This window comes from Oryza glaberrima, chromosome 9 (genome assembly GCF_000147395.1).
Source record: "Oryza glaberrima chromosome 9, OglaRS2, whole genome shotgun sequence".
Lineage (NCBI taxonomy): Eukaryota > Viridiplantae > Streptophyta > Magnoliopsida > Poales > Poaceae > Oryza > Oryza glaberrima.
This window is the reverse complement of record NC_068334.1, coordinates 8,465,992-8,484,118: the sequence shown is the minus strand read 5'-3', so window position 1 is coordinate 8,484,118 and position 18,127 is coordinate 8,465,992. Positions and strand designations below refer to the sequence as shown.

At 46.6% G+C, this 18,127-nt stretch overlaps 2 protein-coding genes and 1 pseudogene across 2 annotated transcripts; 1 reads left to right on the top strand and 2 right to left on the bottom strand.

The window, feature by feature from the left end:
* Positions 1–2,982: 2,982 nt before the first annotated feature.
* Positions 2,983–4,320, top strand: LOC127783984 (uncharacterized; annotated as a pseudogene).
* Positions 4,321–9,077: 4,757 nt separating this feature from the next.
* Positions 9,078–10,509, bottom strand: LOC127785271 (uncharacterized). The gene has a single exon (XM_052312706.1). It carries the CDS (start codon positions 10,507–10,509, stop codon positions 9,205–9,207), a length of 1,305 nt encoding a protein of 434 aa, XP_052168666.1. The 3' UTR covers positions 9,078–9,204.
* A 5,770-nt stretch (positions 10,510–16,279) lies between these two features.
* Positions 16,280–17,695, bottom strand: LOC127783602 (uncharacterized). The gene has a single exon (XM_052310791.1). The coding sequence runs from the start codon at positions 17,693–17,695 to the stop codon at positions 16,280–16,282; it is 1,416 nt and encodes a 471-aa protein (XP_052166751.1).
* Between the last annotated feature and the right edge of the window lie 432 nt (positions 17,696–18,127).

Sequence of the window (18,127 nt, the reverse complement as noted above, 5' to 3'; positions counted from 1 at the left end):
GGTGTGCTCACCGGTGGGGGGAAGCAGGATGCCGGCGCCGCTGCCCGTGGGAAGGGGAAGCCGCGACAGGGGTGGTGGGGAAGAGCACCGCCGTCCCCACCGTCGGCCCTGCCACGACGCTCGGGATCGGGATGGGGCGCCGCCGCCATCACGCGTAGAAGGGAAGGGGAATGAATCAGTGGAGAGGAAGGGCAAACGGGTAAATTCACGTCAACCTTAATCTCGCCGAAGCTGTCGGAAACGACAAACAAAACGAAACGGAGGGAGTAGTATATACTGAATTTTAGCTAGTACTATATACTTATCTTATCTTTTTTAGTTAGTAGTATATACTGATTTTTCGTTAGTAGTACATACTTATTTTTACTTAGTAGTGCATACTTATTTTTTAATTTAGTAGATAGTATATGTACTTATTTTAATTAGTTTGTACAAGTATCTACTGTCTTTTTCAATTAGTAGCAGTATATACTTCCTTTTACAGAATATACATAACATATAACAGCTGCTACATGCAAGTATGATGATTCAAGTACCAGTATATTCTCAAAGATACGAGAAGGCAACATGTACATTTCCAACAGAAGAACTAGGCGTCATTGACATTAGTAAGAACAGAATTTCCATGAAAGATGTGTAGTAATTTAGGCTAAAATTGAAACATTATACGCTGATTAAAAAAGAACGTACAATCCTAATTACAGTTTCTAAACAAATACCCTTCCCTAATATTTACCATTTACTGATGCCGCCGGTTTGCTCTTTTGGGTCGGCAACAGCCACCGGCCGGCCGTCAGACCACAGGCAACATCTATACATAGAAAAACAAAGCTCAACCATTATATACGTGTCGCTTCTACAAGGAGTTACGGAGTTTCATCATTCCGCAGACTAAAGAATATACAGAATTATCAAAAAAAAAATGCAGCAGACCACTCATAGGGATCATAAGAAATATACAAGAGAATCATTGATCTGCATCAAAGGCAATTAAGATGGGACGGTGTGATTAAGAAAAGTGATTACACAATGAATCAAGAATTAAGAACGGTAAAAAAAACACCTTGCGTAACTGTTACATGCATGGATTCCTGAATAGCTGACGGAGAAACCAAATCTGAAGGACGCCGTGGGATGTGGGAACGGGCCGACCACCGTTCTTCATCCGCGCCGGAGACGTCTCGCAGTCGCGCTTTGTGGAACACCGTCGTTAGTAGTATATGGGCGCGTCTTTCGCCGATGAGGAAGAGAAGCGATGGGCGATGGCACCCACAACCGAGGTAGATTTGTTGTCCCTGCCAATGGATCGTCGTATACCACCAAATCGTTAATGGCTCCAGGCATCCGGCCGGCCGCCGCCGTCGTCGAATCACCAATGGATTACGCTGCCACCTCCGAGTCGCCGGTAAATCGCGCTAGATCCGTAAATTGGGTGGGAGAGAACGAGTCGCCGTTGCTGGCTGGGAATCAGGGATTTATATCGGTTTCTTGTCGAATTTCTCCGATTAGTCTGGAAAAATTAACAATTACTGAATATTTTTTCGCGAAAAAAATCAAAACGGGTTCGGTGGATGGATCCGATAATTGGCTCGATGCCTCGATCGTCGCCTGCTACAGATGGACGGTGGATGGAACCGGGAGTACGTACACCCGAGAGTATATAATCATTATATATATATATATATATATATATATATATATATATATATATATATATGATTAACATCTATATAAATGTGAGTAATGCTAGAATGATTTATATTATGAAACGGATTGAGTATGTATTTGAGAACCAGTATTTAAATGGTGCATGTACATATAACTTTGATCTGTTCAAGGGGCGTGTAGTAATACCTCAGCATGCTAATTTTTGTTCTGGTTCCGGTTTAAACCGTTAGGTCCGAGTGTTTATCCCACATGAAAACAGTGGCTAGGCCGGGTGTCCGCCTAGGTTCGTTGGTTAGAACACAACTTTAGTATTGATAAGCAAATTGACGGTTAAATTTTTATACCAAATACTAGTTATATTAAAGTTTGTCTGGCTAAATCTTTTTGGCTTCGCCACTACATAAAAATTCTATATAGATTTACCTTCAGGTGCCCTTTCATGTAAGCAAGCTACTATGAGAAATATGACCTCAATTATTATGCAGAGTGGGCTACTACAGATTTGGAAGATGGGGTGGTACAGGACGTCCTATTATTTTACCAAAATACGTGAAAACACTAATAATGAAACTTTTAATATCCTACTATTGATACGATATAGGATTATATACTATTCTAGAAAAAGGTAAAGTGTTTCCAACCCTCTTTGCATGTAACCTAAATAGTTATTAAAAAAATAGTAAATTTCACAAAACCACATATATTATGATCCAAATTATACAAAATAACATAAATTTTTGACATATCACACATTACTTCAGATATTATGGTTATAAAGTTTCACAAAACCACATTATAGAATATTTTGACTTTCATCTAACACACTTTTGAGATCTATGAGGCAGCGCTTGCGTCAGTCTTCGCCACGTTACCTCCTCCGCACCCACCCGCAATTGCTCCTCGCCGTCGTCCTGCCTAGAGTTAGCTGACTAATTCTTTTCCCTGTTGCCATCTTACATCCTAAAAGTTTAGTTTTCGCATTTACTTAATAGTTTTAAATGCCTATTCACCTTCTCTAGACGACATCAAGGTTCTTTCAGATACGATACATCATAGTATAATAGAGGGAGTAGTATTATGATATACAACCTAAGTTAAGAGTCATTTGTGTTGGTAAAATTGTAGGATATATAGATGTGCCTTGTAATTATCCACTGTTATAATTTCTCCCGGCAATAGATTGATCTTTGCTGATTTCAACTTTAGGGTTCAGTTGCATTGTTGCAATAACCAGGGTCCAAATTGTCGACGTGTGTAGCGATAACTGTACTCAATTTGGGGAAAGTAATTAGGGCTAATTAACTGAATCCCACGATGAATGCGAGGCGGCGGAACGAGGAGACCCGATGCCGCCGCCTGGCCATGGCGAGATCGACGACGACGCTGGACGACATCCCCGACATCCTCCTGAAGCACGTCCTCATCGGCCTCTCCTCGCTGGTCTGCATCGTCCGCGCCGCCGCGACGTGCAGGCGGTGGCGCCGCATCATCGCCCGTAGCGACTACACGCGCGCCCTGCGCTTCCCGCCCCTCCTCGACGCCGGCCACTACCAGGCCGTCGACCTGCGCTACGCGGCGGCGCCGCGGCCGTGTGGCGGCAAGATCGTGTACGTCCCCTCCGCCTCCGTCGACGCCCGCCGCTTCGCGCTCGACTTCCTCCCCGGCGGCGGCTCGGCGGCCTCGCGGTCCTCTTGGAAGTGGGAGCTCGTCGACAGCGAGGGCGGCCTCCTCCTCCTCGCCAAGACGAGGCGCCGCCGCTTCCCCGAGCTCATCGTGTGCGACCCGCTGGCGCGCCGCTACGTGGTGATCCCGCCCATCCCGGACAAGAAGTACAGCCACTGCCTCGCCGTGTTCTTCTGGAACTGGAACGGCGGCCCGAACCTGTCGGACTTCACCCTCCGGTGCGTCCTCCACGAGGGCATCGACGGCGCCGCCGGGGGCGTCACCACCGCCAGGGTCTACGACTTCAAGCGCCACTACTGAAGCCATCACCGCAAGTACTGGGACCGCTGGTTCGCCCGGGGGGGCGCCATCGACGACGGCGTCCATCTCCGCGGCGCCACGCTGCACCTCGCCGGCCGCGCGGCCTGCTGGATCTTCTTCGGGAACGACGACGCCGACGGCGCCGACGCCGTGCTCGCCTTGGACATGCGCTACCCCTCCGCCTGCAAGTTCATGCTCGCCCGTGTCCCGGACAGCCTCCGCGGCGGCTCGTGCGGCGACAGATTGGGCTTCCGCTTCATCGACGGAGACAATCCCAACGACGTGCGCCTCGTCAGCGTGGTCGGCGGCGACCTGAAGGTCTTCCTGCGGCGCGACGGGAGCGGCGACGCGTGGGAGCCGGAGAAGAGCCTGTCCTTGCGCGACGCCACCCGCGGTATGCCGGGGCGCAAGGACAGTTACTTCGGCGGCGCGGCGGCGGCGAAGATCGTCTCCGCAGGCGCAGGGTACGTCGTGCTCACCCCGGCGGAGGAGACATGGCTGTTCTCCGTGGAGCTCGCGACTATGGAGGTGGAACTCAAGCACAGCAGGAACAGGTACGCCGGCGAGTCTTTCCCGTACCATCTGCCATGGCCGCCGACCTTGAGTGCTCATGTATCCTACTGCAAGAGAAATCGGAAAGGTCTGTGCTTTCAGATTTGCGTTTGTTAGATGGAGATGCGTGGATTCTTAAACACTCGGTGAACGTTCTGAAGAATTATGAAACTGGAAGATTATGATTTACTAGTTAGGGAATTAGGGTGCACGTGTAATCCACGTCGCTAATATACGTTCGCTATAGGTTTTCACTAAACTTGTAAAGAGTGTGGCCCTATGGAACTTATTTACCTAGCCGACAAAATTTAGAACTTAAAGTTCGAATTACCTCTTGGACTATAGCGGTTGATCGAATTACACCTCCGAACCATAATACCAAACATTTTTCACCTCTAACTATGTAAACTGGACAAATAACCCCCCCTTTCAATTCGTGTTGGTTTTGGTCCTACGTGGCAGTCCAGTTAGCATTATTTTTATAAAAAAATTGGTGGGCTCTACTTGTTAGCTAACATCAACATCAAAGTTGTATAACTCATTAATATCTATAACTTTTATTTTGGTCATCTCTTCATCCGACAAAATGATTTTAATATTGTTCACAAAATGTACATATCTCTTATTTGGTTTTATAACCTATGAGACAGATGTAAATTTTGTGAACAATGTTACTATCACTTTTTCGGATGAAGAAATGACCAAAATAAAAGTTATAGATATTGATGAGTTATACAACTTTGTTGTTGATGAATTTTTCAGTTGAAATCATTTATTATTTGAAAATGTTATTCGAAGTTGTCATAATTTGAAATTCAAATTCAAATTATTAAAACAGAGTCATATAGAAAAATGACCAAAACAAAAGTTATAGATCTTGATAAGTTATACAACTTTGTTGTTGAGAATTTTTTCATTTGAAATTATTTACTAACCGAAAATTTATTTGAATTGAGAGGAGGGAGGCAAAATGGACTTCTCGACGAGGGAGGAGGAAAAGGGTTGGGCCGGCGGCCCAAAGAGGGAGGTGGGAAGGGGAAGCTGGCCCGAAGAGGGAGAGAGAGGCTGTGGGCTAGGAGGGAGAAAGTAACACTTGGGCTGGAAAGGGCCCAAAGGAGAGAGAGGGGGATTTTAATTTGTTTTTTTATTTATTTTAATAGGTCAAATGTACTTTGGGGTATTAAAATTAGTTATTGAGTTCCAAAAATTCACGGAAAATTTCAGAGAATAACTTACAACATGTAGAGTATTAAAAAATATTTTCGGCCATGATATGTAAATGAAAATTTTAGTTTCCTCATTAATTCACTTGATTAAATTGCTTCACCTTTTAATATATTTTTCTAGAAATGTATTATATAAATCTATGACGTTTGCTTTTTGCTGCTTATGACAAATTAATATTCTTCATAATGTCCCATTGAAATACTTTATGACGATTTCTAGTTGGTATTAACGACGAACACATTTTTTTCGTCACTAAGCCACCCCATCTCATACTAATTATCATAAAATGGAATGTGCTAATGACCAATAGCTTCGATGTCACGAGGAATTCGTCACAGAATATCATATTTCTTGCAGTGTAGTTTCTCGTCCTCTCTTTCTCTCACTCTCCTCTTTCTTTCCCCAATCCCCCCTCTCTCTCTCTTCTCCCTCCCATCACCTCCATCACCCACCGGCGGTGGCGAGCCGAGGACAGTAGCATGCGGAGTGGAGCCTGCTGGGGGCGACGGAGGGGGGCTGAGGACGGTGGCGCATGGGGGCAGCAGGGGCAAGGCGAAGAAGATCGAGCGCCACTTCGCCGTCTTCCCCTCTTGCCACGTCGCTCTCCGCTCCACCCTCGCCAGGTCGACGTTGCCCTCCGCAATGGCTAGACCACGTCGCTGCATGTCACCGCCGCACTTCTTGGTGCCGCCACCATGTATGAGGCTGCTGCGGTGGCGCATGGGGTAGCATGACGTGGCTGACGGAATGGTCATCGAGGATGGACAACATAAGCAGCTCGAGCTCCACCTTGACAGTGAGGAGCTCCTGCTGCGCCGCCCCCACCCCATGCGCTGCCACAGCAGCAGCCGCCGCCGCCGCAGCCGGAAGCCTATCCAGCGCCGTATGCTCGAGCCCTGCAATTTTTCCCTTTCCCTTCTCTACTTCTCTCGTTGACGCGGTGGAGGCGGTGAATGGTCTGTTGTCTTGGTCGGCGGTGTCGTGGCCATCCAACCACGCCTTCCGGCAAACGCGGAGCAAGCTCGGGCGACTGGCGATGGAGGCGGTGGGTTTGGGCGGTTGGCGGTGGAGACGGAGACAGAGTGTGTCGTCCTCGGCTCACCTCAGCCGCGTGCTCTCTCCTCTGCTCACCAAGAGAGAGGCAGAGAAGGAGGAGAGAAAAAAAATCGCTCACAAGTAGGCCCCACTAGTTTTATTTGCTTTTGCTGACTATATCGCCACGTGTGTGCCACGTAGGCTAAAAACCACTTCGAATTGAGTTAGGGTGGTAATCTGTCTGGTCTTAAGAGTTTGGGGTGTCATATGTTTGGTTTTCAAATTTAGGGGGGGTAAATCAGTCGACTGTGATAGTTAGAGGGGGTAATTCGTACTTTTTCCTATGGAAATCCACTTTACAGTTTGCACCACATTGAGTATTCTCATTCTCATCAAAACAATATATCACCCACTACTGGAGAAGTGATCTTCGCTGGGTCGGCTGATTTTCACAATATATTAGAACCGGGACTAAAGATTGTTTTTAGTCCGGTTAAAATTTTTTGATCTTTAGTCCCGATTCATCTCCAGTCAGAGACCTGTCAGGGGGCCGGTTGGTACTACCAACCGGGATTAAAGATTAAAGATTATTTAGATCTTTACTCAATCCATCTTTAGTCCTGGGTGGTAACTCCAAACGGGAGTAAATATTTCTCTCCCATCTCTGATCGGTTAAGTCCCAGACGAGACTTTCCTCCTTATCGAGATATTTAGATAAGATTGGATTAAGAGCCTCCAACTCCTCAGATCCCTTCCTCCTCCTCCCCTCCCCTCCCCTCCTCCCCCCTCCTCCCTTCTCCCTTCCGACGGCCGGCGGCGGCAGGCAGGTGTGGCCAGCGGCGGCGGCCAGCGGGGATATAGATGTGACCACTGTTGCAAATGCCTCCTAGCATCCTTTCCATGATGTTTTCATGGCATTTTAGCTCATTTTCACTACCAGAAAATTAATTGGTGGAATTAGCTAGTCTAAAGCAAGACTAAATATCGCCTAAATAGAACCCAAAGCATATGTAGGCATCAGTTGTTCGTAATTTACTTGCCAATTTCCTGAATCCTAAAACTGAAGTCCTGAATCCTAAAAATGAAGTGATCATGATATACAGTAACCACATGAATATACTGGGACACAACGTGATGTACAGACTCTTAATTACATCTCTTTGAATATCATGATACAAGAGTGTTAACCACATGTAGGCATCTTGGTCTCTCAATTACATAGCCGCTACATAGAGTCCTCTAGTATTCGGTGAGAATGTATGTCATATGGAAAAAGTACGAATTACACCCCTGAATTATTATGGTTGACCGAATTACCCCCGAACCCAAAAGCTAGGTATTGCTCACTTTAAACATTTAATACCAGACTAATTACCCCCCCGACACTGTTCTAAGCGGTTTTGGCTTGTGCTTACACACGTGGCGCTAACGTGGTAATCCAGTCAGCAAAAAGACTCCTTGGGCCCACTTATCATATCTCTCCCTTCCCTCTCTCTCCCGAGCGCGCTCTCTCTCTAACACGCGACTGCGGATTGGATCGGCCACGCAGCTGTGGACGGGCGGTGGGCGGCGTTGTGTGGGGACGCGCGGTGGACGGTGGCGCGGGGGAGGACGTAGCAGCGGCGGGCGGCGCCCTCTCGAGCTCCGCGTCAACGGCGACGAGGCCTATGTAAGGGACGGCGGCAGAGCGTGGGAGGACGCAGTGGCGGCGGGCAGTGCCCTCTCGAGCTCCGCGTCAATGGCGACGAGGCTTGTGCAGGGGGCAGCGGCACAGCGCGGGAGGACACGACGGCGGCGGGCAGCACCGTCTCGAGTTCCGCGTCAACGACGCCGCATCCGCCCCCGACGACTGCGGCTGCGTCTGCACCATAGCGTACGCGTCAACGGCTCCTTGTCGTCGAACTCCATCCCCTCGAATGGGTCGACGCCGTCGTAGACGCGGGCCCGTGCCGCGTACGCCGCCGCCGCCGCCAACCCCGCCGAGCCGTTCCCGGCAGTGTCAACCTCCTACCCCTCCTCCTTGCTCGCCCAGCCGCGCTCGCAGCCGGCGCTGCTCGCCGAGCCGCGCCCACCGCCGCCTCCGCTTGCCAAGCCACCCCGCGCCCGCCGCAGCCGCAGCAGCAGCCTCCACTCGCCGAGCTGCGCCCGCAGCCGCCGCCGCTCGCGCAGCTGCCCCCGCAGCCAACACCGCTCGCCGAGCCGCTGCCGCTGCAGCCTCTGCTCGCCGAGCCGCGCCCTCAGCCGCCGCGCTGCCTTGCTCGCCGAGAAGACGACAACGCGCGAGAGGGAGAGAGAGAGGGGGGTGGGAGAGGAGAAAGAAGAGGGGAGAGAGTATAGATGACATGTGGGGCCCACCATTAAGAAAAATAAAATGATGACTGGAGTGCCACGCGTACGCCACGTAGGACAAAAACATCCTGGATTGGGTTAAGGGGGGTAATTTGGTCAACCGCGATAGTTCAGGGGGTAATTCGTACTTTTTTCTATTTCATTTCTACATCTATCTCTAGTATTATTTCATGAATTTACAAAACGTTTAGGTTTGATTTTCACGAGTTTTCAATACTTAGCTCGTTTTCACTGTATATGTCCCCTGTAGAAGGAGGGAAAACATGTATACCTAAGAACTTGAAAAGCCATATAGTACAAACATTTAGCCGAATAATTTGCACGGTAACTGACCATTATATATAGCTTGATTGATTTCTCGAGCAGAATCTGATAATTACAACATGTTTATTATCCATCAGTGCAAACCTGCAATGCGGGTGGCCATGGCAACGACTCGTACTGATAAGCCGGCCCGGGATACCAATTCCTGTCGTGTTCGCGTTCCACCTCCATCGTGTCCAGCTCGACGGAGAACATCCACGCCTTCTCCCGCGGCATCACGAGGACGTACGCCGCGCTCGCCGCGACGATCATCGCCTCGCCGTGCTGGAAGAAGAGTCCCTCCTCGTGCCCCGGCTGCCCACGTGTCGCCTCCGGCAAGCTCACCGTCTTCTCCAGCACCCACTCGCCGGCGCCGGCGAGCTGCGTGAAGACCTTGAGATCGTTGTTTATCACGCGGACGACACGCAGAGCACCGTCGTCGCCGTCGCCGATGACACGGAAGGTGTACTTGTCATAGGGCGCCCAGATGTTCTCCGGGAACATCGTGATGGAGAATTCGGTGGTGCTCTCGTCGAGGACGAGCGTGGCGCCGTCTTCGTTCTCGAGTCCCCAGTAGATGCGGCCATTGGCGCGCCCTACGAAGGTGATGTGTTCGATCCAATGAGGTAGATCGACGTCGTCGATGGTCTCCCATTGCACCATCTGCCATGTGCCGTCGCCGCCGGAGCCGGAGGAGGAGAACATCATGGACATTGGCATGCCACGGTAGTCGAGCCACCTGTGGTGATCGAAGAGCACGGCGATGACCCTGAAATTCGACACGCCGCCGGCGTGGCCGACGCCGGTCGCGGCGTCGTCGTCGAGCAAGAAGACCCCGAGGCACATGAAGAACTTTAGGTTGGCCGGACAACGGATCACCTGGTACCGTCGCGTCAATGGCTCGCAGACGACGAGATCGGTGAATCGACGGGACGTTGCCACGCCGCCGAATCGTGGTCTCTTCTTGGAGAGGAGGAGGAGATCGCGGCGGCAGTCGAGCAGCTCCCATGAGTCGCGGCCGCCGTAAGGGAGGAAGTCGAGGGCGAAGCAACAGCTGTCGCCGGCGGCGAGCGGCGTGGACGGGACGAAGACGAAGTTGCCGCCGGGCAGCGGGCGCCCGTAGGCGGGGTCGACGGTGTGGTACGCCCCGGCGACGCGGTGCGCGCCGTGGAGCGTGCGGAAGGAGTGGAGGAAGGCGGCGTCCGCGACGACGCGGCGCCACCGCCTGCACGACGCCGCGGCGCGGACGAGGCAGGCCGAGGAGTCGACGCGGAGGAGGATCATCTCGAGGACGTGGTCGGGGACGTCCTGCACGGTCGCCGCCGCCGTGAGCTGCTTCGTCGACGCCCTCTTCCTGCGCTGGCGACGGCGCCGCCGCCTCCCCCTCGCCATGGGAGTCGATCGAGAGTAGATCACACTGTGTTGTGATTTATAGTTGGCATTAGACTGTAAGTAAGCGTGCAGCGCCCGCCAAGTCCCTACTGGCTGTGTGAATGTAGTGTGCTGTTGAGTCAACGCGATCTGGATCCTAACGTGTTTTCCACGGTGCAGGAAATATGAGCTGTTGTTTGCTTAAATAATTGTCTGTGTAATACTCCTCCGTTTCTAAATGTTTGACACTGTTGATTTTTTTTAGCACGTATTTGACCATTCGTCTTACTAAAATAATTTGTGAAATATATAAAACTATATGTATACATGTAATTAAAGTATATTTAAAAATGAAAAAAAAATTAATAATTACTTAACTTTTTTAATAAGATGAATGATCAAATATGTTTAGAAAAATCAACGGCGTCAAATATTTAGAAACGGAGGGAGGGAGGAGTATAAAATATGAGATTACGATATTAACTTAATATGATTGTTTGCAGTAGTTAAGGGCGAGAATGGGTCCTCGTCAAAGATGCTGCATATGCATGCCACATGCAGAGAAATGAGAATGCATGCATTTTCCAAATTTTATTCCCCTCCTTTCTCTCAATTTACTGTAAGAGTATCATCGAGAGTTTCCTAAAATTACATTTCCTAAATCTTTCTTTAAACCTGTAATGAGAATTTAAGAATAAAAGATACACTTCTCGGCAAAAGATAGTCTAAACTACTCCCCATTTTTATATTATAAGTCGTTTTGATCTTCTTTTCAAGTCAAACTTTTTAAAGTTTAAACAAGATTATAAATAAATTCAACACAAAACAAACATATAATAAAAATATATTCACTGTAACATTTAAATAAATATAGATGTTGATATTTTTTCTATAAACTTATAAAATCAAAAGAAATTTGAAATAAATTATGGCAAGAAAATGAGATAGTATAACAGAAGTCAATGATCGCCCCTCCTTCCGCACGATCACGTGTGTCCTTTATCCGCACAATTTGGTCACCATGTATTGGGAGCCAGCTCTCTCTCAGATTAAGAATTGGGGGGGGGGGGGGGGGGGGGGGGGGGCTTGAGAGAGAATTATTTAGGATCGACGTACTACGTTATTTGCATGGTATGAAGATGGAGGTAAGGATTTTTATACAGGTTCAGACCTTTTTATCTAATAGGTAATAGTTCTACTCCTGTTGGCCGAAGTTGGTGTTGCTCTTTGTTCATCTGAATCACACAAGTACAATATTTGGATAACTGTAGTCGACTTGGTGGTATAGATAACCAACACGTTGTCGACAATATGGTAGTCTTCCTCCTGAGTACGAACTCGTCGAGATAAGAGACTAGATCCCTCTTGTCGGCCTCCATAGACACCATATTGGGTTTGTCTTTGCTTATCTCTGATGTTGATGTTTGGTGGTGTGTGTTGGTGTCTATTCTGACTTGTGTGTTGATCTGTTTTTGTTCATGTCCCCTTGTCCAAGTAAAACTAGGAAACTAATATGGATACAATCCGAGTATCCTTGTCGTTCGCATATAGAACTCTATTTGTCATTCTTTATCCGGAACTCCTTCTATATATAAGGTATGATTCTGTATAAGACTTGGTATATGATGGGCTCCGCCGAGCTTAGTCGATTACTATTGGGTATGTGGTATGCATAAACATGACACACACCATAATAAGTGTGAAATAAATCTCCTCCGAATCCCCCTCAATCCCCTTGTGGGAGGGATTAAACGGACAAGGCCTTAGTGGCAATCCATCAAATCATAACTCCAAATGGGACTAGCTATACATTTATCAAATTTTAGCTAAAAAAATTTAACAGATGTAAATATAGTAGAATCACGATATAGATACATTGTAATTTGCATATAACTATAGTGTAACTTGTATGTAATTTTTAAAAATCCCTCGGTGACATCTTATGTTCATGAAAACGAAGGTATAGTGGTACCGAGTTCCCTCACATGTGCGTGGGTTATGATTATTTCTTAATTACCTCCCTCGCACAAATTTTAAAGCACCGTGCCAAAATTAACATATAGTCTTTGGATTTACCAACAAATTAAATGGTAAGATTTATTCTCGTGACAAATCAACCATGTCCTTAGAGTCGATGTTAAGGGAAAAGTCTTGCAATCTTCTCAATTTTGCTTAAACTCTATCAGGAAACTCTACAGGCACTTGTTACACATGCAAAAATGTGGGTTTTAAATCTCCCGCTATAGCTGCGCTATCTCCCGCTATAGTTGTTTGAGAAGGATTTTAGCTATTTGCTCTCATATAGTACAATTTAGCTGCTATAGCTCTATTTAACCCGCTATAGTTGCCACTATAGCTATTTGAGAAGCTAACCGCTAAATGTCCTATCCCGCTATTGTAAACATTGTATTTTATGCATATCGCTTAAATGGTATAAGATTTATTCTCGTACGTAGGTAAGATGATGACGAACAGCTGTCTAAATTCTAAAAAACCTTGTTCAAGATCGCTTCACTAGTGACATAAATAATGACAAATTTCAAACAACTGAGGAATTTCTGGTTCGAACTGAGGACGGCATTTCCCCCTGAACTTTGAATTTCCAGATATATGATTAATACCGGGCTGCACGAAGAATTTCAGTTAGTTGGCGCCTTGGCGGAACATAATTTGACACTGGCATGTTCTTGACACTTCACAGCAACATGTACTCCCTCCGTACTCGTAAAGGAAGTCGTTTAGGACAATAATACGGTCTCCAAAACACAACTTTGACTTCTTATTTCTATAAAAATATCTATTATTATATACTAAAAGTCCATTAAATTTCCTACAATCACTCTTAAGCCGCCATATGGCATCCCTACAAACACTCTCAGGCTGCCAAGTGCCGTTTAAAACATCTAGCCATTAATTTTCATTTAATCTGGTGGACCCATATTTTTAACCGTTAGATTTATCTTTAGAAATTAGAAAGCCACACGCCCACGTCACCCGTATGTGTACGATCATGTATATACATACTTCGTACGTGACCATCTTCTTTTCTTTTATTTTTTCTTTTTTTTCACTCTCATGAGATAAAAACCAAATTAATATTTTAGCCAATAGTTGTAAAATATATGTTATTTCGAGTTGTTTCGAAGATGTCATGTGATGCTCTAATTAGAGAATCTAACAAAAACTATAAAATAAAATAAAAATAACTATTCATCGATTTATACTCACAATCGGTGATCTCTTATTTTTCAACCATTAAATTAGGTCTATGACAATAATCCCTCTATCTAAAAATTATCTAATCCCTCCTTACATACATACACAACTCCTATGTATATGATTTGTCCATATGGTACTTTTCTCTTTCTTTCCAGCTCTAAAGTTTTTTTCTAAATTGAGCATATAAGTAGTGACGACTCCTTGCGAGGAGGTAAAAGAAGCCACGCCACGGCGCCGTCTCATGCCATCCGTTGCTCCACTCTCTTCACGTCAAATTTTTAAATGTACTTTTTTTACAAACAATTTAAAAGGCAATCACATGAGCTCATATATATGCTTGCAGACGCACGCTATGAATACAAATACGCATACCCTATTCCTATGATATACAAATATTCATCCGAAAAGAAAAAAAAGAAAAACAAACGTCCATACGAGAAACTACTATTCGCTAGAAAAAAAACATACTTGTAACTACATTATTTATCTTTTTATGTCGTCCCCATCCAAATAGTGTTAACAAATAGCACACATAATTTTAACAAACTTCATCGAATATTAATCCCCACGAGCATGCATAGGTCAATTAGATGTATAATAAAAAAAAATAAAAACCTATATTAACTTGTATATTAGCAAAGGATCATAGTTTGAGCAAATATTTTTTTCCGTGGTCCTCACCACTGAAGCTATTATATTTTTCGAAGTAGAGTCCAATGATCAACCCTGCTAATTTTTAAAAGAGAAAATTATATATGTACCACTAAAATGTAGTAGTATTGATTAACACCACAAACAAATTATGTATACTCTATACAATAAATCAACTCAAGACATAAAAAAACTATTTTCATCACCTCCATTTTCTCCATACCCTGAAGGGTGCCAAGTATGGATCTCAACAGATAGCATTGTAGTAACTATTGCAGGAGTATGTATTATTGAGCTGATGTCGTCTTACCCAAACCGATGGACCTTATTTTAAACTGTTAGACCTATATATTAAAAAAAAACCTACTGATCGATCAGGTCAGTGTGTATGTATAACACATGTATCCAGTTCCCTCCTTACGGACAAGAGAAACTCATCCTAAAAATTACCCCGAAAAGAATATTCACCTTAATTTTTTAATAAAATTAGTGGACTAATTACTTCATAACATTAGACATCTAATGACTTTCTACCAACTTAATTATATTTCTCAACTTGTATATGAGGTCTATTTACCTATACAAATATAGCTAAATCAATCTACAAAGGTACAAATAAATCTGTCAATGATTGAAGCTTTTTTTATTACTATATATCTCCGTCCTTTAATGGATGCTAAAATTTTATAGGAATTAAGGAGGAGTGAAAAAAAAAACTAAGATACCCATCATTAAATAAGGCTCATTAAATAAGGGTTATGTAGAAAGTTAGAAGATGTTAGAGTAATGTTGGATAAAATTTAAATGAAGAATGACTGGATGAAACGAGTAGTATTAAAAAATCCCTTATATTTTAGGATAAAATTTGAATCCTTCGATTTATGGATGGAGGTAGTAGAAGTAAATAGAAGTACGTGAGTATGTCTTTAATTAGATAAAGAAGTCATATTATCATATTTTCTAATATAAAATTTCTTAAATCAATATATCCTAAAATCTACAAAGACATCTTTAGTATACAAGCAAAAAATATTACTTAAAAATTTAAATTAAGATGCTAAATATTTTTTTAAAAAATAAACACATGTAGTATAAAAATGATAGTTTCATATGAACAAGCTCCATTGTTGCGACATATTTTTCTCATAAATTTAAGACAACATGATGCAAGTAATTTTAGTTTATAATATGTAACAACCCATCCTTCAAAATAAGGCAACCCAGCCTCCATTCAACTGGCATGCTCACTTATAAATATCACCTCACTTATACTATCATTCTCACTTCGGGTAAATTTGTTAACCCAAAAATGATATGGTTGGAGAGGCAATGTCTTACAAGTTAGCTACACTCTTGCTATAACTAGCAAGATGGTACTACTCAAGTACAACACAAGTCACATCCTTCAAATAAAACACATAGACCACATCCTAATTACACTAGGGATGTCATAGACACCCCCTTAAAAGGATCCGACGTCCCAGTCGGTCCAACTAACCTGTATAGGCACATATGTATATAGACAAATGTCTAGGAACATGTCACCCCTTAACGCACATCCGTACGTCGAGTGATCGAAACCAACTTTCAAAACAATCCCAGAAAAATTACTGATAAACATAGATTTAGAAGAGTAAAATATACATTTTTTTGAAAAAAAAATCCTATAAATAAACGTTCGTCACAAAATTTCAAACACCACTAAATAAGGTGCCCGCGCATCTGCGCGGGCTGCCTTCCTAGTTTATTGGAAAGTGATATATATATACTTTTATTAAAGTATTTTTCAAGACAAATCTATTCATATAAGTTTTATATTTTCAAACTCAACAACTTGAGAATTATTCATGATTTATATTCTCAAGGTTTGACTTAAATATTGTTCTAAACGATTTCACAAAGAAGGATAATTTTACACAGCTCAACGGCGTCGCCGTCTCCCACCACCGTAATCCGCACAAGCCAGCAACGCCGGCGGCCAAGGCAGCTCGTACGAGTAAGCTGCTCCGGCGTACCTGTTCCTCTCATGGCGGCGCTCCACCTTCCCCGTCTCGAGCTCCACGGAGAAGAGCCACCTCTTCTTCTCCTGCGGCGTCAGGAGGACGTACGCCGCGTTCGCCGCCACGATCTTGGCTTCTTGCCGGAAGTACGTCTCCCTGCGCCCCGGCAGCTCTCGTGTGGCCTCCGGCAGGCTCACGAGCCTCTCCACCACCCACTCGCCGCTGCCGGCGAGCTGCGCGAACACCTTGAGGTCGTTGCGCATCACGCGGACGACGCGGAGAGCGTCGCCGTCGTCGCCGCCGTCGATGACCCGGAAGGTCCATTTGTCGTACGACGCCCGAATGGTCTCCGGGAACATGTCGATCGAGAATCGCATGGTGGCCTCGTCGAGGACGAGCATGGCGCCGTCTTCGCCGTCGATTCCCCAGTAGAGGCAGCCGCCGGCACGGCCTGCGAAGTTGATGAAATCGAATCGTTCCGGCAGGTCGACGGCGGAGGCTGCGGCGCTCTGCAGTACGCGCCACCCGCCGTCGCTTCCTGAGGTGAACACGCACGCCAATGGCACGGCACGGTCGTGCTGCCATGTGCGGTCGTGGAGAGCGGCGACGACTCTGAAATTGGACATGCCGATGCCGCCGCTTCCTGTGTCGTCGGCGTCGGCCGCGTCGCCGTCGAGCAGGAAGACTCCGAGGCATGGGTGTCTTCTGAAGCATACCGGAGAGGCGATCCCCTGGTATCGCCGTGTCAGCGGCTCGCAGACGACGAGGTCGGGGAAGCTGAAGCCGCGGGCGTCCGCCATTGCAGCCCACCTGCTGGTGGATTTTCTCTTCTTGGAGAAGAGGAGGAGGCCCCCGCGACTGTCCACAAGCTCCCATGACCATGAGGCGCCGTCGTCGTAGTCCGGGAGGAAGTCGAGGGAGAAGAAGCGGCTGTCCACGCCGATCACCAGCGGCGACGACGGCACAAAGACAACAGAGCTGCCACCTGCCGACGGTGGCGACCCGAAGCAAGGATCGACGGTGTGGTACCGCCCGACGACGTGGCGTGCTCCGTGGAGCGAGCGGAAGGATCGGAGGAAGCCGGCGTCCGCGACGACGCGGCGCCACCGCGTGCACGCGGCCGCCGCGCGGAGGAGGGAGACGGAGGAGTCCAGCCGCAGGAGGATGACCTCGAGGAGGTGGTCGGGGACGTCCTCGACGGTCGTCATCACCGCCGCTGCTCCGTCCCCGGCCCCGGCCACCTTCATCGACGAGCCCCTCTTGTGCTTGTCCCTGCGCTGACGTTGGCCGCACCGCCGCCGCCGCTCCGTCGTCGCCATGGGAGGGGATGGTGGCATGCTGCCTCTCTGTGTTCTTCGTCCCTTGCGGTTGCTGTCCCGCGCGCGCTGAAGTAGAGGAGACACGAGAGTATTTTTCCCAGCTATGCGTGCCGCGCGCTCCAAGTCGTTGACAGCCTAGTGTTGTGTGCTGGACTGCTGGTCTAGTCAGCGCGGTTAGCATTTTAGGGAATTAATTAGTTAACTAAACTGGATTAGCTTATTTGTGCTTCTCGAAGATGCTTAATATGGGCCGTACAAAGCCCACGGCGGCCCATAATAATAGTTAGAAATGTCATAATAGGTGCGGGTGACGCCACGGCGGCGCCGGCGCCGGTGAAGGTCAATCAAGCTTTGAGATGGCATAACAGAGTAAACAGTGTCTGTTGTATACAATCATGGACAAATCCCTTCAGATTTCAGGGTGGACTCCACTTGACAGAATTTTCCATA